The 23641-nt window shown below is 38.5% G+C and overlaps 1 protein-coding gene across 1 annotated transcript in view; it reads left to right on the top strand.

The window, feature by feature from the left end:
* Positions 1-23355, top strand: part of Spop (speckle type BTB/POZ protein) — a 75073-nt gene extending 51718 nt beyond the window's left edge. The window contains exons 2-10 of the mRNA XM_076870280.2: positions 2236-2379; positions 3015-3136; positions 5309-5460; positions 5557-5684; positions 12530-12707; positions 16312-16367; positions 16831-16953; positions 20433-20575; positions 22064-23355. Of these exons, the coding sequence (XP_076726395.1) occupies positions 2302-2379; positions 3015-3136; positions 5309-5460; positions 5557-5684; positions 12530-12707; positions 16312-16367; positions 16831-16953; positions 20433-20575; positions 22064-22208 (1125 nt within the window). The 5' untranslated portion in view covers positions 2236-2301 and the 3' untranslated portion in view covers positions 22209-23355. The remainder of the gene's footprint in view (positions 1-2235; positions 2380-3014; positions 3137-5308; positions 5461-5556; positions 5685-12529; positions 12708-16311; positions 16368-16830; positions 16954-20432; positions 20576-22063) is intronic.
* Positions 23356-23641: the final 286 nt, after the last annotated feature.

Genomic DNA, 23641 nt, shown 5'->3' with positions numbered 1-23641 from the left:
AGCAATCTGTTTAAGAGGTGATTCTGAAGCGCTCCAAACTTGAGAACCAGTGCTCTAATGCATACACAGCTAAGAATGAGATTACTAAGGCTTAGGGTACATATTCTTTAAATTTTGCTGGACATGGCCAGATTCCCATATGTGGTATACTTACTGCTTTACAGCCTTACCAATAGTTTATGAAAGTTCCTATTTTCTCATTCATACTATGGTTAAATATTTTTTTCTTGCTGGTCTAGGAGATATAAAATGTTTAAGAGATATTTTCTTTTTTCTTTCTTTTATTGTTAGTGATAACTTGTACAGGATAGTTGTCCTTTTTCTTATTGACTTTTGTATGAACAATTTATAATCAATTTTTATATATTAATAAAATTATTAATATATGCATTACAAGATTTTTTTCCTTTCCTTCTGTCTTGACTTTGTTTATGTTACTTAAAAATTGTTGCCAAGCTGGGCACAGTGGTACACGCATGTAATCCCAGCAGCTCAAGAGGCTGAAGCAGGAGGATCATGAGTTCAAAGCCAGCCTCAGCAAAAGCAAGGTGCTAATAAGCAATTCAGTGAGACCCTGTCTCTAAATAAAATACAAAATAGGGCTGGGGATGTGGCTCAGTAGTCAAGTGCCCCCTGAGTTCAATCCCTGGTATACCTCCCCCAAAAAATTCACCAGTTTTAAAATCATATGTATTTAAGGTATGCAACCTAGTATTTTGATATGTATATGCATAGTGAAATGATTACTTCAGTCAAGCCAATTAACTTATTTCCCACATGTGTACATGTGAAAAAAGCACACGAAGTCTACCCTCTTAGCAAATTTCCAGTATAGAATACAATACAGAATATATTACAATTAACTGTAGTCTTTATGTTGTTAGATCTTTAGACTTACTCAGCCTACCTATGTGCAACTTTGTACCCTTTGACCTATATTTCCTTATTCCCTCCTGCCCAAAATTCACCAATTTTTTTTTTAATGTCCTTTGTATTTAGAAAGGCTTTATAGAGAAGTTTAAGTTGGATTTGCTTTGCTGCTGGAATACTGTCCACTGAGATGTATAGCAGTTATTTGAAAATAGGCAGGGCCTGGGGCTGGGGCTCAGTGGCAGAGTGCTTGCCTAGCATGTGTAAGGGACTGTGTTGGATCCTCAGCACCACATAAAAGTAAATAAATACAATAGAGGTATTGTGTCCATCTACAACTTAAAAAAAAAATAGACTGGGGTTTATGAGAGAGGTAAGACTTAGAGAGATTTGGGAAACATTTGTGTAAGGCCAATAAATTGACACTGTTAAGATGGATAAAATTGCCATAAAGACAATGTAGATTGAGAAAATGATCAAGGATTAAACCATGGGAAGCAACAATACAGGAAGAGAATCCAAGAGATTTGAGGAATGATCAGCAACAGAAGGATCTAGAAAATCAGATGGTAAAATTGTGAGGAGATATTCTCTAATGCCCCTTAGAGAAAGGAGCACATTTAAGAAAGGTGTAAAAATGTTGCCTTTAAGAATGCAGCTAGCAGGCTTGGGATTGTGGCTCAGTGGTAGAGCACTCCCCTAGCACACAAGAGGCTCTGGGTTTAATCCTCAGCACCACATAAAAATAAATAAAATAAAATAGAAGGTATTGTGTCCAACTACAACTAAAATAAAATAAAATAAAAAGAATGCAGCTAGCAAAGGTTTGAGGAGTAAAAGATTTCTACTACTTTAGCAGCAAGTATAAGAGATGACGCAAAGTTAGAGCAATATTGCTGGGGATGTAGCTTAGTTGGTAAAGTGCTTGCCTGGCATGTACTAGGCCTTGTGGGGTGGGGTAGAGGGGTAACAAGGTCATATTGTGTTAGGAGAGGAACATTTGTGCCTTTAGGGAAGGAGCCAGTGGCAAGTTGGGAAGTATGAAGTTGCATCTGATAATCTTGCTGGCTCCTTTGCAGGCAGCCTTTTCATAGATGTTCTTTATCTAGGCTTTGAATAAGATAATTTGGTAAGATAATATTGAGCACTGTGCAAGGGTTAAGATAGGCTGCTATAACTGAGTAGGAGACTACTTTAGGTGGTCTTCTCTGAGGTAAATATTAAATTTGAGACCTAAGTGGTAAGGAGCCATGTGAATGGTCAGGATAAAGCTTTCCAGACAAACCACAAAATTTCCAGTCTCTAGAAGATCAAACAAAGAATAGTAAACCAATCTAATAAATATTGTTTGTTGGATTCAACCAGAGTGAAGAAAGAACAGAAATCTTTGTTCCCTGACTTTGGAAACCTTGTTTAACCTTCAAACTGGCGATGTCAAGGGTTCCAAGTCCTCCACCTCCGGCAGAAATGTCGAGTGGCCCAGTAGCTGAGAGCTGGTGCTACACTCAGGTAATTTCTTGATTCACCCTGTAAATCTTGCATCTTGGGAGGATTTGATGAACAAATATTCTTTTTGCTTTTCTATGTTGTGTTTCCTGCTTTCTCTGGAACATTTAAAGTGCTTGTCAACCTTGCATTCTTTTCTTGGTTTTTCACATGGAATCTGAATTTCCAAGAGTAGTGTTTTTCGATGATGGTTGAAAGGGGAAATCTTAGAAACTAGATTTGTTTATATCCCCTTGATATATGCACTAAGGCTCCCCTGCTGGGGGATCCATGTCTGAGATTTGCAACCCCAGGCAGTGTTCTCAACATCTCAATTGAAGACTCTGGTATTATCATCTGCTTTCCCAACCCTGGATTGATACTGGTCCCTCTGCTCCATGTTTTTTCATTTTCCATCCATTGTTTCTCAGAAACTCAAAAAGTTATGAAAAGCAAGTGGTCAGTATGAGATTTTTTAAAAATGAGGGAACTAAAGCAAGAAAACGCTGAACCTCCTTGCTAGCCCAGCCATGCTATCTTCCTAGCGGGCGGGCATCACGTAGAGAGAGGGAGGAGGGAAAATATTTATCTGATCTTAAGCCTTTTTTTTTTTTTTTTCCACTTCCTATTTAATTGCTTTCCTGATTTTCTATCAACAGATCAAGGTAGTGAAATTCTCCTACATGTGGACCATTAATAACTTTAGCTTTTGCCGGGAAGAAATGGGTGAAGTCATTAAAAGTTCAACCTTTTCATCAGGAGCCAATGATAAACTGAAATGGTGAGGAAGAATACCTCTACCTGTAAAAATTTTTTTCCCTAAGTTGCCTGTTTTGCTTGGTTTTATGGGACACTGATTAGAATGTTAAGTTTTTTTTTTTTTTTTTTTTAATATTTGTTAGTTGTAGTTGGACACATTACCTTTAGTTTACTTATTCATTTTTATGTGGTTCTGAGGCTCAAACACAGGGCCTCACACATGCTAGGTGAGTGTTCTTTCACTGAGTTACAATCCCAGCCCTAGAATGTTAAGTTCTTGAAAACAGGGACTTTGTTTTGTTTTTACTATGTCCCCAGTGCTCAGAACAGTGCCTAGCAAACAATAGGTGATCACAAAAATTTGATTAATTCACTGAATTTATCAGAGATCATCAAACTCAAGCAGTAGAGTAATACAAATGAATAAAGAGGACCAATGTTAAAAATGATATCCATACATGGTATGAGTGGTAGCTACTTGGCAATCAAGTAGGTATCCTTCTAAAAGGAGCAGAAGATACTCAACTCAGCCAACCATAGCTATCTGAATAAGGGCTGACTATCACCAGATTTTCTTTTTTTCCAAGAAAAGCTAGAAATCTAGCTTAAACAAAAAATTTCGACTTTTTAATTGCTTATTTTTAAGCAGTAAAGGGGGGAGGTTATTTGCCTATGGACTGGACTGACCAGGTTGTAGGATGGAATTTAGCCAGCAGGCTAGTGGTTAGAGTAAGGACCCATCTCTCTCTTCTCAGCCTGCTCTCCATGCTAGCTTTCCTTGTGCTTAAAGGCTGACTAGTAGTAGCAATGGACATAACCCACTATGTGCCAAGAATATGTCACAGTAGCATTGAATGGATGAGGTCTGAGTTCTCTAAACTAATCCCTATGGCAAGGGCAACGTGATCTGGGAGTGGGGATCAGTCATCATCAACTGTACAATGTTATTTATGTAAATGGACTGAACTGATTTTTCAAGGTTGTTGGCATCTCAGCTTTACCCTTGTTACTGTTCATAAGAACAAAGATGGTGTGCTGTCTTAGTATATATCAACATTGCTTGGGTCAAAATTCTGGCTTTTTCACTATGGATTTTTCAAATAACATTTGAAAAAATCAAAATCATGTGTCATCTTAAAGAAGAGGAGCAGGCACTTAAGGATATACCCATATGCCCATCACAAAGACCAAATATATCTCTGAACCAGTTTGGAGCTCTTTGACAACCAACTGAAGAATTGTTTATTCTTTTATTTAGCTATGTACATTAAGCAGTGAACCACTAGGTATTGAGAGAGCTGTTTATTCTTAGGCATTGTATTTAAATTCATATCTGTAGCATATTGTATAGTGATGTATGTGGCATCTGTACTCCCTGGAGAGGCACTGGATTGGGCCACCTGTTTAAGAGAGGTGTCATAATACTGGCAAGGCCTAAGGATACATATGGCCTATGTATTCTATGTGATAGAAGCAGTGTCTGAACCACATGCAGTTCAGCTAATGACATTTACAACTTAACTCACTTGAACCTATTCAGTTCTGCTTAAATTTTATTTTGATCCATCCATAACAGATTGGTGTCTCTAACTATTTAGAAGCCTAGTTTGCAACCCTACCGTGTATAATGGGGATTTACTTTTGTCTGTGCTTCTTCCATACTTCCTTCTTTATTTTCAGAGTATTATTGCCAGATTGATAAAATAATCTGTAAAAGATTAGGTACCATTTGCATATTTCTCTAGAATACTTTTTCTCTTCCACAGTGATATTAAAGGGTTCATTGGGTTTTGTTTTGTTTTTTGTTTCTCTGTTGTCTTAACAAAATTAAGGGCGGCTGTTTCTGAGATTGAGGATTGGAATATAGCAAGACTAGGCTGAATTTTAAAATGTTTTAGGGTGAAAAAGATGAAAGCCCCTTTATTTTTGTTGTTTACTTTTAAACAGGTTCACGCCCCCTCAAGAAGGGGTTCAAGAAAGCCCCTTTATTTTTGTTGTTTACTTTTAAAAGATGACCCAAATTGCTCTAGAAAGGTGGTTCCCAAGTAGTAATTCTACTGAATCATAATCTGATATGAGTAACTTTTCTTTAAATATCTCCCTCTTGATTCTGATGTTCTATTCTGTTACTTCACAAGCATTTAAGGATACTTTTGACACCTTTTTTTTTTTTTTTTTTTCCTGTTTTGGCAAGGTGTTTGCGAGTAAACCCAAAAGGGCTAGATGAAGAAAGCAAAGATTACCTGTCACTTTACCTGTTACTGGTCAGCTGTCCAAAGAGTGAAGTTCGGGCAAAATTCAAATTCTCCATCCTGAATGCTAAGGGAGAAGAAACCAAAGCTATGGGTAAATGTTCTTTTTGTTCAATTCTCACATCCAGTATCTTCATACACTGACTGGTTTTTGATAACCCTAAATATGACTTTTTTTTTCCCATCCTAGAGAGTCAACGAGCTTATAGGTTTGTGCAAGGCAAGGACTGGGGATTCAAAAAATTCATCCGTAGAGATTTTCTTTTGGATGAGGCTAACGGGCTTCTCCCTGATGACAAGCTTACCCTCTTTTGTGAGGTGAGTCCTTTTACCCTGCTTGAGACTGTCCATTCCCAGACTTCTTGGGCATTTGTGACTTGTATTGTATCAAGAATGTGGAATGAGAAAAATTCCCAAGTGGAGTAGTACTGTACAAATGTTATTTATGTGACTGGACTGAACTGCCTCATGATTTCAAGGTTGTTGGCATCTCAGCTTTACCCTTGTTACTGTTCATAAGAACAAACATGGTGGGCTGGGGATGTGGCTCAAGTGGTAGCGCGCTCGCCTGGCATGCGTGCGGCCTGGGTTCGATTCTCAGCACCACGTACAAACAAAGATGTTGTGTCCGCCGATAACTAAAAAATAAATGTTAAAATTCTCTCTCTTTCTCTCTCTCTCTCCCTCTCCTGCTTTCACTCTCTCTTTAAAAAAAAAAAAAAAAAAAAAAAAAAACAACAACAAACATGGTGTGCTGTCTTAGTATACATCAACATTAAGTTGCTTGGGTTTTTTTGATTCTGGCTTTTTCACTATGGGTTTTTAAGATAGCATTTGGAAGGGCTATCATTTCAAGCTGAGTGGGGTGACCAGCAATTAAAAGTATGTGTCTGTTCCTTTAACTTCCTAGCTCCTCCTTGAGTGGGAAGTCCCTGTACATTTGACAGTGCATTACTTTCCCTTTCTGCTGTTTGAATTAGTGACTCCCATTGGGTTGTATGCCTATGGTTTGTCTTGCTGGAGTCACTGTGAAATAGAAAAATGGAAGCCACTTTTCCCAGGGTAAAGCTTGCTTACTCAGAGAGAGCTACCTATAGTCAGGTAACTTTTTCTCACCAAGAACTTAAGAACCTTTTCAGATTTATAGAGGAACCTGTGAAGTAAAATTCCCAAACCAAGAGAAGCTGGTTTCTTTAATGAGTATTGTTTATTCTAATTAGTCATTTCAAGTTGTTTTCCATATATTCAGAAATGCTCACAAACTCATATTGAACTCCAGTTCAACTAGGACATTAACATTCCTGTGTATCATATGGTCTGGGAAGCACTTCCTGAGCAGCACCACTTGATAAGAACAACCACTGTACCTTCAGTGGGGGAGGGTGCAGGCAAACTCCCAACTGCCAAATCCATCTGTCGAATAAGGGGCTCATACCGTGAGTTAATGACAGTTCCAAAGGCATATCACCACCCATGTGTCAGGAAAAGTTATCCCTTAGGAATCTTGCCCTTTTGCCAGAGAAGCCTGGCCAGCAATAGCAGGCTTCTGTATTTCAACAGAATGGTTGCTAATGATTAAAAAACTTTGCAGGCATGGTTTATTAAAATACTACACTGAATACGTAAAATAGAGTTTGCATAATAGCTGCTTCGTCTCCATTTTAATTACTAAGTAAAAGAAATATTAGAGTGATAGCATCTATATAAATATGTAAAATGTGGCAGTTGTTTTATGACTAAACTTGAAATTTGAATTCCATATAAGGTCCTATTGGTCACAGATCCTACTCAGTTTGTCTGAGTGAAGAAATGAGAACAATTAGGTGTGAGGTTAGATGTTATATATACAGAGCATCAGTTTTAATCTTTACCTATCTTAGAGTCTTGTATTTCAGGAAAACTTTAAAATAGTGAAGAAGTCTAATTTTGTTGGAACCAAAAGCCAATCTTCAAACCATTCTCTGAAGAAAATCTCTACATATTGCATCTGTCATTTAAGGCAGAGCCATCACCTTTATTGCAGCATTTCCAAGTCCACAGTGGATCCAGCCTTTTCTCACATTACTTCCTCCACTTTCCCCAGTCCATTCCAGCTGCTCCAACCCCTGTATTGACATTCTTGATTTGAAAACCCGTTGGCCTGCCCTCACTTGGCAATCTCTCATCCTATGGTTAAGTCTGAGGCTGTGTTCCAGCACTCACTCTCTTCACATCTCCATATGAAATTCTCTTAGGAGAAATCCTGTGGTTAAGTTTAGATTTGCCTTACTGACTTAGAAGGGAAGTGAGATGACACTTTGGAAACGAGGAGATGTTGAACAGGGAAGCGTCTGCTGGGTTCTGCTGATGCCATCGGTTTCTTACCATCGAACCAGGTGTGCCATCTGTTCCTCTCACACTTCTCTGTTGGCCACAGGTGCTGAGTGTTGCTTCTCATACTTGGGCTTGTGCCTAGTGAGACTCGTTTCTGTTCCAAGGCTCTCTGTGGACTTAGTAGCATTCAGCATTGCAAGACGGTTGCGTGGGCGTGTATATTGGATGTGTGGGTTTTAAAAATGTCTGCAACTCATCTAAGTTCTTAGCATTTTTCATAGCTCAATCATTTTTGGTGCAAGTTTTATCCCTTTGACCTGTCATTTACTTTAGGCCTAATTAGTATTTTCTTACTATCTAGAGACTTTTATGAAGGTGATAGCTGCATGGAAATTTAGAATATAAGTGCCCACTATGAGCCATTCCTCCCTTGGCCCCTGGCCCTCCTGTGCTGTCCTGATGAAGTAAGTGCAGTTGTTTCAAGGACTTTTTGCTGCTCCCAGAGGCCCAAAGAAGGCATCCTAAGGTGAAAGACTGAGGATCACACTTTTGTGTACTTGGCCATTATTTTAGTATTTATTGTTACTGAATGTTTAAATTAAATTAGATTATAATTAGAAAATGCCAAATGAGTGGTCTTGTTTGTAATGTGCCACATTAGGTTCACTTCCAGTTTTCAGTGATGCTTTGTCTGACTATTAGGGAATACGGCAATTCTTCCAAGTTGATTTTTCTTAATTAACTTATTTAAAAGTATTATTTGAATTGTCCCCTTATTGCAGTCCTTTGAGCTGAGTCAAATTCTGTTTTCTTCATTTCATTTATAGGGGGAGAAGCAGTGTCTCAAGAGGTCAGGTAATTTTTCCTAACATTGTGCAACAAATTAATGTCAGGGCCTCGTCAGCTCTGCAGTTCCCATCTCTAGTCGGCTGCACTACGCTGAGTGGAGCTGAACTTCATTTACCTCTGGAAGCATGGGCGCTCCCAAGTTTTCTTGACAGAGAGTATTTACTTTTGGTAATGAAAGACATGAAAAACATGCTTAAATTACACTTTTAATTTTCTCTTTAATAATTTGGCCACAGAAAATCTTCATGAAATTTTTCAGTTCTCTGTCTAGCTATTTATGTTGAAAACAAATGGCTGTTTGCAATAAAGATGCAACATATTCCCCCTTAATTGTACATGCCTTTGACAAACAGAAAATTCTAGTGCCTCTTTGTGATGTTGTAATTAAAAATGAAAAGGAAACACCATTTGAAATATGAAGTACCAAATATCCAGATACTGGTTAACTCTTTCAAAACATCCCATCTAGCAGCTGAGCTTGGTGGCACACACCTACAATCCCAGCTACTCCAGTCTGAGGCAGGAGGATCTCAAATTCTAAGCAAGATTGGGCAACATTGCAAAAGCCTATCGCAATATTTTTTTTTTTTAATTTTTAAAAATCCCATCCATTCCATGATTGTTCTTGACCTACAGAAATGTTGATTTAATATGTAAAATCATTATAGTTTATAATACATGATGATGTAATAAACCCTACCACCCAACCTCTCCCTGAGATTGATCTCCCTACTCAGAATGAGAAACAGCTATTTTGAATTTTATGATAATCATTCCCTTGTTTATTATTTGTATTCATGAATAATATACTGTTAGGTTTGGCTTATTTTTGATCTTTATAAAAATAATGTCAAACTATATTTATTCATCCTCTTATTGATCGCATTTATGTTGTTGCTAGTCTTTTGCTGTGAGAAATATTGCTTCTATATGAATATTTTGTATGCAGGATCTGTTTATTTTTCCAATTCTTTTAATTGTATAGAATTTAAAAAACCTATTTCCATGGGTTTTACTTTGACTTTATGTATAGATGAAGTGTATAAGAATTGGCACATCTTTTGTCTTTTATGAAATTTTCTTTTTTAAGAAAAGGAACTGACTTTAAAAGTGAGACCCTTTTACAACTTGAAATTTAGGGGATCATACAGTCTTCCTGAGACATTTTCATGCATTCATTTATAAGACGACATAAATGTCACAGTCACGTCATCTTCACAGCTGCAATTCTGAATGAGTCTCTATAGTCAACTTTATAGGCATTAAAATAAATCTTTAGTTTTTCTCAAAATGGTCTCATTTTAGCATCATCATGTTTGCAGAAAAAAACAATTCCTTTCTAAGTTAAAAGTTTGGGCTCTGACGACTCATTTGTGAGTGCCATTTAAAATTTATTTTTAATTAAGCGTATTTAATGTCGGTAAGAGGTGCCAGACATTCAGAGCTCTGGAGACTCCAAGCATCTATATATCTACAGAACAAGCCTAGCCCAGACAGTATAGGTACATTCTCCTTCCTGCTGGCTTTTTTTTTTTTTTTTTTTTTCCTTCTGTGTCCAGAGAAAGGAATTGTTCCAGTGAGAGGTGTCACAGTCTTTGGGCCCCACTCATTACCAAACATATATCTAATCAAGAACATCCAACCATAGTTGATGAGAAATTCAGCTTAGCTTTTGCCAATTCATTTTACCCAGTCTACTAAATTGCCATCAAGTGTTAATGACTTTGGGCTCCTGTCAGCCTGGTTTAATTCAAGCTAGGAACACAGTGCCAAAAGCATTCTCCATTCCCTTCATTGGCCATCCCCAGAGATTCCTGCCTTTCCCTCTGAGGAAGTTGGATTTAATTTGTCTTTCCTTTTCCTTTTTTTTTTTTGGTTTTGTTTTAAATCAGTATTTTATTTTTTTTTATTTTTTTTTAAACTTTTTTAATTAAAGAGAGAGTGAGAGAGGGGGAGAGAGAGAGAGAGAGAGAATTTTTAATATTTATTTTTTAGTTATCGGCAGACACAACATCTTTGTTTGTATGTGGTGCTGAGAATCGAACCCGGGCCGCAGGCATGCCAGGCAAGCGCCCTACCGCTTGAGCCACATCCCCAGCCCCTTAAATCAGTATTTTAGATCCATGACTGGGAACAGGCAACTTCTACTTTTGGTGTTAATAATATGAGAAAATAGCTGAACTAAGAAATCTTACATAGGACAAGAGAGAATCTCTGTGGGGTGATTTGTGCTGGATCCCAGACTGTTAAAATAATGTTATAATCTACCTCTGATAAATGTAATACTAATGCTAAACACATTCATAACTGATTAATTTGACCATTTCATTGCTCAAGACCAATGGATAGTTTTAAACAAATGGATAACTTTCTCGACTTGATAGTAAATATCTCACTCTGGGAAGGCATCTATGCTCATCAGTATATCATCAATGCACTTTAATATCTCACTTGATATAGAAGGGACTAAGGTCATTTGGATGGGGCAATAACTTTGCCTCCAGGTTTATGACTATGACTAAGGGATGACTTGCATCTTGAAGGTTAAAAAAAATCTGGGTCGTTAAGGATGTTCCTCAGCTGTCTTTCTCATCTGACCATTAGAAATAGCAGTAGTTGGGAGCTAATTCTCAAGGTTTGCAAGTTCTGTTTAGATTTAACTTTTTTACCCTAATGTGATATAGGAGACAGAGCATGACAATCATTGTTAGGTGGATGACTGCCGTGCAGCATCTTTTCTTTTCTTTGGTAACTGACATTTATTTTATAATGTTATGTGATTTATTAGCTCCTTAACTTGGTACCCCCACAGATTAATCTGAATTTCACTGATTGAACTAGAAGTTGGCTTGGTTTCTACCTAGGCCTGAATAGTTAATTCAGCTGGTTAAAACTGCTGCCACTGAAGTCATGGTGGGAAGTTGGAGCCCTCTGTGAAAGTGGAGTTGAGTTGTCATTCTATTCCAAAGCTATAAGTGCATGTATAGCTATGGCCAGCCATCCTGTATGTCATTGTCTCAAATGACTGAATATAGAGATGTTAAAATATCGGATATGCACCCATTTATTCCTACCAGAAAGATCTTCTAAGACCTGTCCTTACTGGTAGTGGGTCAACAATGTTGATTAAACTATCATTTTTGAGGAAGTACCAGTTAATCACTAGGCCCTTTAGAAACTGCACTTCAGCTGGGTGTAATGGTACATGCCTATAATTCCAGAAACTAAGGAGGCTGAGGTAGGAGGATCACAAGTTCAAGGCCAGCACTTAGCAAGACCCTCAATAACTTAGACCTTGTCTCAATAAAATAAAATAAAAAAGACTGGGATTGTAGCTCAACGGTAAAAGCACCCCTGGGTTCAATTCCCAGCAGCCCCAGAAAAGAAGCTGTACTTTATTTTCATGTTCCAGACCTAACTAAAACAAATGAAGTACCTTTAGATTTAAGTTACTAGATTCTTGGGCTGGGGTTGTAGCTTAGTGATTGAGCTCTTGCCTAGCATGTGTGAGGCACTGGGTTCGATTTATAAATAAATAAAATAAAGGTCCATCAACAACTAAAAAAATACTTTTTTAAAAAAGTTACTAGGTTTTTTCTCTGTAGTGTTTTAAGTGGGAGTTTCTATATGAATTCCTTGTATTTAATGTTTTGTCTATGACAGGATTAAATAAATACTTGAAGTTTAACATTTATTTCTGTCAGTTTTTCTCCCTGGAGGCTTTGCCCAGGTTTGAGTGCAGGGGAGGTGGAGCATATTAGAAATTGGAGAAGGAGATTTGTGGGGCTCTCTTGCCATTGCCCTGAGATGGTTTAAAATAAGTATGATTGTGATAAATAGAAAATTACGTGATCCAGAGGATAAAGCCTTGCTTTGTGCAGGTGGTTTCAAGAGACTATGACTGAATGTTCTATGGCAATGAGGTCAAAACCTGTCTCTACTGCTGGAAAGAAAATACCTGGTAACAAAAACCTTGGATTGTGTTTTCTTGTATTTCACAGGTGAGTGTGGTACAAGATTCCGTAAACATTTCTGGCCAGAATACCATGAATATGGTGAAGGTTCCTGAATGCCGGTTGGCAGATGAGTTAGGAGGGCTGTGGGAGAATTCCCGGTTCACAGACTGCTGCCTGTGTGTTGCTGGCCAAGAGTTCCAGGCTCACAAAGCTATCTTAGCAGGTAGGTATTTATTTATGGGTTGTTTTATAGTTTTGGTGAAATAAACAGTGACTGCGTAATCTCCTTTTGAACAACTTCAACTTTTTAAACTGAGCTACAAAAAGACCTGCAGATAAATACACTTTTATATTATGACATTAGTTCTCATAACCAGAAGACTGATATCTATAAAAAAAATGGCATTTCTGTTTTTCCTCTCTGTAGTGGACTTAGGCCACCATTTTCAAGGAGGAAAAAATGATGTGCAAAGGTTTTGAATGCATTTGCACCAAGAGTAGTGTTAGGATACTTGTTAGGAGCTGGTATCAGCTCCTAGATAGGGTTCAGATATAAAAGATAGGATTCTGTACTCAGGATAAATACCATCTGGCTGAGTCCCAATCCTAGAGGGCCTAGTCCTCACTTTGATATAAACATATGAGAGTGACGTGATTGTCCCTGACACGGAGGGTCAAGTCTGCATCTAATAGGTCTTTTTCCTATAAGACAAGAAACACTGACCCAAAAGAGGAACTGACCAGAGAGGACTGATTTCACCACACAAGGAAGAGTAGGAGACAGCCACACACATTTCTCTTCAGACCATAAGATCATGAATCTTAAGGCAAAATGCTTCTTAGGATACTCAGCTTCCTCGTTCTAAAGTACAAACCTGGCAAAGCATAATCTACCTAGTCTAACATCTTCCCATTCCCTGTTTCTACTCGATATCTACCTACATTAAAGGATGTTGTTAACTCTTAGGTTAGTAACATATCTGCATGCTTAACAAGGCCCTCAACACTGCCAAAATGTCTTTCTATAGATACAGAATTCGTTCCCTTTACTTCTTTCAACAATAGATATTTTAGCCACTCTGCTTTAGCCTCTAGCTCATGTAAGATGTCCTTGCCTACTTCTTCCAAGAGAATATCGAAACCCTTTTACAGGAACACCCTTGACTCTTGCCTCTTGCCTACATTCTCAGGGGCAGAGGAGTTCCTCTTCAGGTGGAGAGCAGACTGTTTCTTTCTACTTCTTCTCTGTTCAGATCCTATTTTGCCTTCCCAGAAACCTTAGTCTAGCAGTTATTCATATATATTCATTCTCATTCTCTCCCCCCACCCCAAAGCTGAATTTCTTGAGTTAGCACATTCTTTCTCTACTTCATTCTTCCTGTTTATCCTCAGTTCACCTCCAGGCTATGAAAGCAGTTTTCCAAAGTTATATGTATGACCTGCTTGTTCCTAAATTTGAGAGACTCTTCAGTTCATATATTACATGATTCCTTTCTTTGGTTTTCTTCTTCTGGTTTTCTAGCTGCTTCTAATGTGTGGCCTCCCTCTTTTTCAACCATTCCAACAAATATTGGTGAGGTTTAAGGGTGTGCTTCAGTTCAGTTTTTACTTGACTCTCCTTGGATGATTTTATGTATTCCCATCACTTGAGCTGCTGTCTGCCTACTCTAAGATATAGCTACTGCTATGGACCCCTCTTTGTTTTTTAAAATAATTAGTTCTTTAATCTTCAACTATAATGTTTATTAGTACCTGTAGTCTATAAGTCTTCTGATATAAGAATAGTGAGAATTGCTATTTTTGGTATAGATTAAAAGATTGAGGTTCAGAGCATTAAGTGATTTCCCTAGAAAATGGTGAAGGCTATACATCCTGGGAAAAAATTTTTACCCCTCACACATCAGATAGAGCTCTAATCTCTAGGGTATATAAAGAGCTCAACAAGATAAGCACCCCCCCCCAAAAAAAATGATAATCCAATCAATAAATGGGCCAAGGATCTGAACAGACACTTCTCAGAGGAGGATATACAGTCAATCAACAAATATACGAAAAAATGCTCATCATCTCTAGCAATCAGAGAAATGCAAATTAAAACTACTCCAAGATATCATCTCACTCCAGTAAGAGTGGCAGCCATTATGAAGACAGACAACAACAACAAGTGCTGGCGAGGATGTGGGGAAAAGGGTACACTCATACACTGCTGATAGGACTGCAAATTGGTACAGCCAATTTGGAAAGCAGTATGGAGATTCCTTGGAAAACTGGGAATGGAACCACCATTTGACCCAGCTATTCCTCTTCTCGGACTATACCCAAAGGACCTAAAACCAGCGTATTACAGGTACACAGCCACATCAATGTTTATAGCAGCACGATTCACAATAGCTAAACTGTGGGACCGACCTAGATGTCCTTCAGTGGATGAATGGATTAAAAAATGTGGCATTTATACACGATGGAATATTACTTAGCAATAAAAAAGAATAAGATCATGGCATTTGCAGGAAAATTGATGGCATTAGAGAAGATTATGCTAAGTGAAGTTAGCCAATCCCAAAAAAACAAATGCCGAATGTCTTCTCTGATATGGGGGGTGACTCAAAATGGGGTTAGTTGGGAGAGCAAGGAGGAAGATTACTTCTAGATAGGGAAGTGAATAGAGGTGGGAAGGAAAGGAAGGGAGAAGGGGAATTGCATGGATGGTGAAAGGAGACCTCATCATTATACAAGATACATGTACGAAGATGTGAATTTGGTGTCAACATACCTTATATATAATCAGAGATATGATAAATTATGGTATAATGATGTATTAAGAATTGTAATGCAAAAATAAATAAATAAGAAAATGATCAGAAATGTTTTGAGGCCAAAGGAAAAAAAAGAAAGAAAGAAAATGGTGAAAGCTAAAATTAGTTCTTCCTGACAAAAACTGTAGACCAAAAGTTCCCGTTCCCTGCTAGCTCAAAGGCCTCCTACATGTGCCATCTGTTCTTTCACTCTTAAGTAGTGATTGGTAGTCTCAACTTTGACCCATACCCCCAGTTGATTTGGAAACATGAAAATTTTGAGTTCTTAGCCATTTTATCATTGAAATTAAATTTATTTTTTATGCTATTCATTAAACTAGAATGTGCATGGGGTAGAGAATTGTTTTTCAACCTTTTTCATTAACCCTACTCCTAAGGAGAAAAACTAAATTTAAATTCTCCCTAATGAGAGAAATTAAATACGAAAAAAAAGGTCATTTTATCAGGTAGAGTGAGCTTTTGAAGGGCCATGAACCACTGTGCTATATAAAGCTTTTTTTTTTTTTTAACTTATTTTGAGTGGGGGATATCTCTGTTAAGAATGCATAGCTTGGAAGAAGACATATATGAACATGTACTTCATCTGGTTGGTGCATGCTGCTGAGCCCAGCTCTTGACTTTCTTGCTGTGTGGTCCCTAGAGGTAGAGAAAAGTACAGTGTCATTGTTCTAGTACAATGTCATTGTTCTAGTCCAAAACCTAGGTGTGGGACTGCCTGTTGGACCATGAAGGACCTTCCATTTGTACCCTCCAGATCTGTACAAAGGACATAGCATTGTCATCCAACAAAAGTAACTGTGGAATGATTTCCTTAAAATATGGATGTTTCGAATATTAAGAAAGAAATTTTATAATTATGAAGAAAGGTATTTTATAATTCTGGTGTAATTTGAGGCTGAGTCCCTTTTCTATAGTAATGGAACCAGAAGGAAAATGATCTCTTGTCATAACTGGGGAGAACCAAGAAATTTCCATGGGATAACTTACATTTGTTCCCCTTTCACTTTGTAGCACGTTCTCCAGTTTTTAGTGCCATGTTTGAACATGAAATGGAGGAGAGCAAAAAGGTATGTTAACAGGATGGAAAAGTACGTTATCCAGGTGATTTATTTTCCTATATACATTTTTTCTTGCTATTTTATTAAAATGGAACACAACTCCCTGAACAGACACCTTCTGAGAGCAGAGTGAGGTGGTCTGTTAGTATTCCAGGTAAAGTGGACTCATTTAATCCCCAGGCAGATCATGTAAACAGTTTTGGGTGAGGTGTGTTTCTACTCATAGTACTCAAGAAAATCAAGGTGGAAAGTCAAAGATACAGTTGTTTTACTACTGTATTTGAGAAAGCAAAGGTGGTACACAGGATGGGAGAAAAAACTATTACAGTCTGTAGGACAGGGAGACATTTTCTGTTCATGCTAGGTTTAAAATGATACAAGAGTCTCTCCTCAGTAAAGTTTAAAATCATGAAAATAGTCTAGGAATTTTTTTCTGTTGGAGTGTTTCTCATTTTCTATTTTTCTGACATAGAATCGGGTTGAAATCAATGATGTGGAGCCTGAAGTTTTTAAGGAGATGATGTGCTTCATTTACACGGGGAAGGCTCCAAATCTCGACAAAATGGCTGATGATCTGCTGGCAGCTGCTGACAAGGTGAGATAAGAATAGAAAAATGACCATAGGACTCAGGAATTATTGTGACCTGTTGAGTTCTGTAAATAGGCTTCTGTGTTGCTTGTGGGTAAAATAGACGTCTATCCTAACTTGGCCAGGACAATCTGGTTTATATATGTTTCTTCAAGGCAATTAATAGTATCCTTTTTGTTCTCAAAAGTGTACTGCCTTGAATGGTGAACTGTAGGGTCACCTCAGCCTACAGAAAAGAAGGATAAGTACAAGATTTACCTCTCTTCTTTTCCCTACCTCAATTTCAACCACATTGAGAGTAATGTTTCATACTAACATTTGAACTGTGCTTTATAATTTACAAGATGTTTTACAATTCATTGTTATTTAAACTTTGTCAATGAGAAAGTAGTCTTTCACTGTTGAGCATTTTCAGCTTAGTTAATTAGCTATTATATTGAAGGTATATTGAAGTATACCTTCAAAATTATAAGACAGTTAATAGCTTTTTAGGACAAAAGAGATAACTGAACCTTATCTAAATCAGATAGTTTCCATTTTGCTGTAGGATTTCTCAGAACCTGTGACGTGTTAGAGTACACTACAAATTTTCTGAAAAAGAGTATGATAGACAGCATTTCTCCAGTTTAGTTAGCCCTGTCTCAAGGGTCACCTCCGAGGATTAGTGGTCCCTAAAACATACCGAGAAGCTGATTTTCACTGGGTGTGTACATCAGATGGAGTTCAGTGGCCGGCCGGCCCATCCAGGCCCTGGATACTGTGGAAATGCCACCTATAGGGCAAAGCAGAAGGATCAATATTTGCCCTGTGGAAGTTTCTCTTGTGTAGAGGGTAGAAGTGGTTGATGTGACTGAGCTAAAAGGGCTTCTGACCCCAACAGAGAAAGAAGGTGTTCTGTCTGGAGTGCCCCTCTTCCTGCTGTGAGTCTACAACACCTGTCTGAGGAGGAAGTGGGCTTCAGCTGAAGGGTCCAAGAGCTTTCCCAAGATTCATTCAAGGAGATAATGTTCCTTTACACCTGAGGACAAAGGAAGATGCCTGGGTTTTCAGTGGAGGTTTTCTCTTTATTGATCAGCTTTTTTGAAATGTTTATAGAGGGTGAGGCATGTGGATCCAGTCAATGCTCCTGATAAGAGATTGGAATAATAACTGTATCCTTATCACCTCTGAAGATTTTATTAGTACAATTAGCAATGTGAAAATTATAAACTCTTCAAGTATGTAATAAGTATACCTCAGTTCTGACCAGGGAAAACTTGCTTTCAATGGAGACAGCAAAATTATATTCACTGCCAGTTCTGGAAAGGTAGAAGACACAGTCCAATATCTGCTTTTCATAAAGTTTGTATGGATCTACCTCAGCTGTTCTGTGGTTTTCAGTAAAGTAGTCACTTGTGCTTATATACATCAAGTATTTTTTCACCTCATTCAATATCCTGTTAAGGATGAGTAGTATTGCAAGGCCCACTTTTTAGGTTTTGTTTTTTTTTTCAGGTACTGGGGATCAAACCCAGTGCCTCATGCATGCAAGGCAAGCACTCTACCGCTGAGCCACAACCCTAGCCCACAAGGCCCACTTTTTAGACAGAAATACAGAGGCTCACAGTTGTACATCCTTTAGAGCCAAGGTTAAACTTCTGTGTCCCTCAAGTTTTGGTTCTTATTCCTCAGCCATAAACCCTACTGTCCGCTTACTCTAAACACCCAGGGCAGGGAGATCAGTCCTAACTTCCCAGCAAAGGATGAAATTTCCAAGAAAACATATTTTTAAAAGAAAAGGCAGTTGAATCACAAATGTGTGAATGAGAAATAACTGAAGGGTGTATTTTCAAATTCCATTCAGAATTTCCCATTAAGATGGCCTTCACTCTGATCCTACTTGAAAGTATTTTTACCTTTACACATCCCTATGAGTTTTAGGAAAGCAGAGGTAAGAAATCTTTCATGGAAGGATCTAAACATCTAGAATTTACCCAAGAGGCTGAAACAGCTTCTTCTGAGCTTTTTCAGTCTCCTGGGGACATGTGTAATTAGACCAAAAACAAAACAAAACACGTTGGCCAGGCCTGGGAGACACAATTTCAATCTCCCGGGTAAGTACTGCCATTAGGCAGGTTTTTCAGAAGCATAATTAAGAAAAAAAACTTTGTCCCCCAAGGGACAAGAATGGCTACTTTTGTCTAATTATGCAGTAGGGATCAGAGCTATTCACAGTGAAAGTCCTTTTAAAAGAATGTATTAGAAAGGATAAGAGGAGTAGTCCCTGCAGCACGCTTACTCAACCTTTTCCAGCCTTTTAAAACAAAAACAGCAGCCTCATTTCTTGCTTGTCTACTGTCATTCCCATTTTCCATGGAAACTGTTTTTCAGTTACTCAAATGTAAAAAATTAAAGTTGCACCAAAACCAATAAAACTCTTCTTGCTGCAGGAGATCAGAGTGCCAGCAGATATGCCTCCTCACCCAGAATTCATAACAATAAAAATTGTCCTGATTTGATTGCCAGGATTCAGCCTGGAGGGGCATCATGTCATTGAGTTCTAAGGCCCTCAAGATGGGACCTGTAAGGAGACTGGATAGCCTCAAAGCAAAACCATTCTCCTGTGAACCGATTAATGACATTTTATTTTGTGACGCCTTTTATTTCTTTCCTCTTTCGTTTCCCTGAAGTTCCTTAGTAAGTTCATAATCTCATATTAGAGAGTAAGTAGTAGAGTTGCATCAAACCCAATCAGCTAGATCAAATGTGCCCCAGCATTAACCTAGACCTTCCATTTCCAGAACATTTATGTCCTTTGCTTAGAAGACAGAAGTTTTTGAACTGAAAGTGGATCCAGGGTCTCTGCTGCTTTGTTCTTTTACCCTGAGAATCTTAACCTCAACCCCAATAAAATGGGACTACATTCATCCTTTCCTGTTGAAAAGGAGGACCCTTGGATGACCCTCATTCAAGATCAACTAGTGGCTGAGATGCTGGTGAAAATCACCATGGGGCTCCTTTTCACTGCCTGATGGGCCAGTTGGGAGATCCTGCCGAGCGAGGTAGTGACAATGCTTAAGTAGAAGGGACTGTGCTTCACCCTAGTCAGCTCTAAATAAAAGGATTGCAGGAAGCTTAATGTTCCTGTTGGCTTGCAGCATTAATGCCCTTTGTAAGCTAGGTGGCAATGGTTGAAGAAAGACTTTAATCATAGTCAGCAGATACAGTATAACTTTAGGATTCTGTCATTGCCTATTTTTTCCTAACAGGTAGACTTTAGAATTTGAATGGCAGCTGCTCAAGTTATTTTAGCTGTCTTCATTTCAAGTTTAAACAACTAACCTTTAGAGTATGGTTATGTTTTATAATTGCTGTTGTAGCTTTTCATGCTCTATGTAATTCTGTTCAGGTCTCTGGTTATACAGCAGTACTGCTAAAGAAAACAACTTCAGTAGCAGTCAGCCCAGAGCCATTATTGCTCTGACAGTAGTGCTTGTGTTTTACAGTATGCCCTGGAGCGTTTGAAGGTCATGTGTGAGGATGCCCTCTGCAGTAACCTCTCCGTGGAGAATGCCGCAGAAATTCTCATCCTGGCTGACCTCCACAGCGCAGATCAGTTGAAAACTCAGGCAGTGGATTTCATCAACTAGTGAGTTGGCATCTTCAAAGTTCCTCTTTCAGAATAATTGGGATAGCTAAAGAAATGAGAAAGACTTTGAATTAGTGAGTAAAATAGGCAAGTAGCTTCGTTAATCTTTTTGGTAGTAAATATAGAGTTCTCATCTTTTCCTTCAGCTTTATAATGTGGAAAAATAGTTTGCTTTCATGGATTGAATCCTATTGGTAAGTTAAGTGTTTTACTTCCAAATACTAAATGGAATTGATGAAAATGATCACTTGCTGTCCTGAAAAGCTGTGTACCCACAGATGATAGCATCTTTACTTCACCTTCACTGACTTAATAAAAGACATAGATTTCTGGGAGAATAGAAGCATATTTTTTAATGAATTAGTAAAATGTATCTATTGTGGAATGGGAAAAAGAGAAGGATGATTGGTAGCTGAGACGTAAGCATTCTGTTTGGAGAAACATTCAGCTAGATGTGTTTTTTTATTCTAAGTGACAGGTGACCTGGCCATAGTGCTTTTGAAAAACTTCAAAGGGGCCACAAGAAGTAGTGACTTCAGCCATCTTCTCAGAGGGGAAAATTCTATTCCCTTGCCTGATGGGAAGCAAAGTAGGGTGGGGAGGCCCTCATAGCAGTAGCTCTGGGGTGGGACAGGTCAGAGACATTCCAAGTAGGTGAACAAACATTATTTAAAATTAAAAAATGCCCAAAGAAAGGAAGTAAGGTCCTCTAGGTGTAGTTGTAAGATTGATTTTTTGTGTGAGTATGCTGGGGATTCAACCCAGGGGCACTTAACCACTGAACCACATCCCCAGCCCTTTTTTGTAGTTTATTTAAAGACAGAGTCTTACTGAGTTGCTTAGGATCTCACAGTGGCTGAGGCTAGTTTTAAACTCGCGATCCTCCTGTCTCAGCCTCTCAAGCTGCTGGAATTACAGGCATGTGGCACCATAACCAGCATAAGATTATTTCTAAGTGGGAGGGAGGAAACCAATAAATGTTAGTACTATTGAGTGTTCACTCTGTACTAGATTCACTATGTACTAGGTGTTTTTTTATAAATTAATTCAACCATTGAATGAAAAGTGGTTTATTATTCTCTTTTTTGACAAATAGGTAGGCTCCAAACTATGTTCTGCCCTGAGGTTACAGACCAGCCAGGTGGACACTCAGAGCTGTCTGTCTGAGGCAACCCTTGCTTCTCTCCTTATTAACGTCATTAGTGAATGTAAAGAACATTGACAAAATTAAGAAGAGCTAAATTCCTTTTTTTTTTTTTTTTTTTTTTTTTGATAGTATAGTGGCTCAAAGTCTTGGTATTCAGAATCACAATAGCCACAGTCTGGTCACCAGTCTGCCACTGTCTACCAAGCAAAGTCTTGTGTATATGAAGTCTTTCATTAATACCCTTTACACCAAACCTTGGAAAATTAGGCTGTTTAGGTGGCTGTTCATCTGTCTTGTGCTCACTTCCTTTGATAATCCCTCTCTCTCTGCATTTCTCTTAGTCATGCTTCAGATGTCTTGGAGACCTCTGGATGGAAGTCAATGGTGGTGTCACATCCCCACTTAGTGGCTGAAGCATATCGCTCTCTGGCTTCAGCACAGTGCCCTTTCCTGGGACCCCCCCGCAAACGCCTGAAGCAATCTTAAGATCCTGCCTTTTGCAAGACTCCGGATTTTCCAGAAGCAGCAGCCCCTGTTGCTGCCACTGACCACCAGGTAGACAGCGCAATCTGTGGAGCTTTACTCTGTTGTGGGGAAGAGACTGCATCATGGCCCCAGACTTTTGAAACAGCACTAAATAACTTGGGGAAGCCGGGGGGAGGGAAAGGCCCAGGACTCGGGGCTACTCAACCTAATGAAAACCCTGTTGCTGCGTCACCGTGTTCCCTTTGGCTTGACCAAGTCTGACTCTGGGATTCAGTTTAGGTGCTGGCCCTGAGCACATCCCAGTCGTGGTACTTCGGAAAAACCTGCCTGCATCTGACTGAGCAGAACAAATTGTCAGGTGCCTGGAGCAAAAAGGAAAAAGAAGAAAGGAAAAAAAAAAAAGGACATTTAGTTTTAAGAGAAGGGAAAAGGAAAGAAGAGTTTTTGCAGAATTTTTCAAAAATCAGTTTGTGAATTCTAATAGTATTTATGTTGAGAGAAGCAAATTTTAGTCCTTCCAACTGTGCTGAAGCTTGGATGTTTGTGAAAACTCCTCACCACCACACAAATATCAGAAGAGCTCTCTCGTTAGCACTTATTATTTGCAAGAACAGAATACATCCTTTTATCCTCTTATGAAAGTGACAAGCGAAGGCAAAAGGGGAAGAGGTTATTTGATCTGGAAGATAAGTGTTCTGATGATAGTGGCTTTTGCAAAAATCTTTATTGGTGTTGAAACTGGAAAAAAAAATTCATCCAGAATTCATGCTGTCTTGACAAGAACTATGGTTCTCTGTTTTTAGATATTGTGGAAAATGTTTTTTGGCATTTTTCTCTGATTTTATTTCTCTTCCCTCCCCCCTCCCTTTTTTCTAAAAAACAAAAACAAAAACAAAAAAAAAACACAAGAAATCTGAAAACACACAAAACAAAAACAACAAAAAGAAGAGAAGAAAAAAGGAAATTTTATTATTAATGCTGTGTGAAAAAAGTCCCAGCACAGATTGCTCAGCTGTTCGTACCTGACTTGCCACCTGCATAGGAGCCAGTCCTGTTCCTCCTTCTTAGCCCTCTTCCTACAGGGGAGAACTTCCAAATGTTAATTTTTTCTTTTTGAAAATATAAATAATTACTATTTTGTACTGTGTGGTATCTCTGGTCTTTTGTTTTCACTCACCTGGCTTGTCTCTCGAGTCTGAGTTCCTTGCTTAAGGGATTTTGAAGGCCTAGTTTGATAGTTCATCTTGCAGGGATTATGTTTGAAATGTCTAATAAGCAGAAGGGATTTATTTATTTTTCATAATCTCAGGTTTCCTTTGTGAGCTCTCAGCATCTGCCAATCTTTTGTTCTTGAGTATTGAGAGTCCATATCCTAATGAAGGACCAGGCCCCTACCTCTGCCAAAGCAAGTGATTGTATTGGGCTTTTCTGCC

The sequence above is a fragment of the Callospermophilus lateralis genome, chromosome 11, assembly GCF_048772815.1.
Source record: "Callospermophilus lateralis isolate mCalLat2 chromosome 11, mCalLat2.hap1, whole genome shotgun sequence".
Classification (NCBI taxonomy): Eukaryota; Metazoa; Chordata; class Mammalia; order Rodentia; family Sciuridae; genus Callospermophilus; species Callospermophilus lateralis.
Note: the sequence above shows the minus strand (reverse complement) of the source record. Positions and strands in the feature narration are given on the sequence as shown.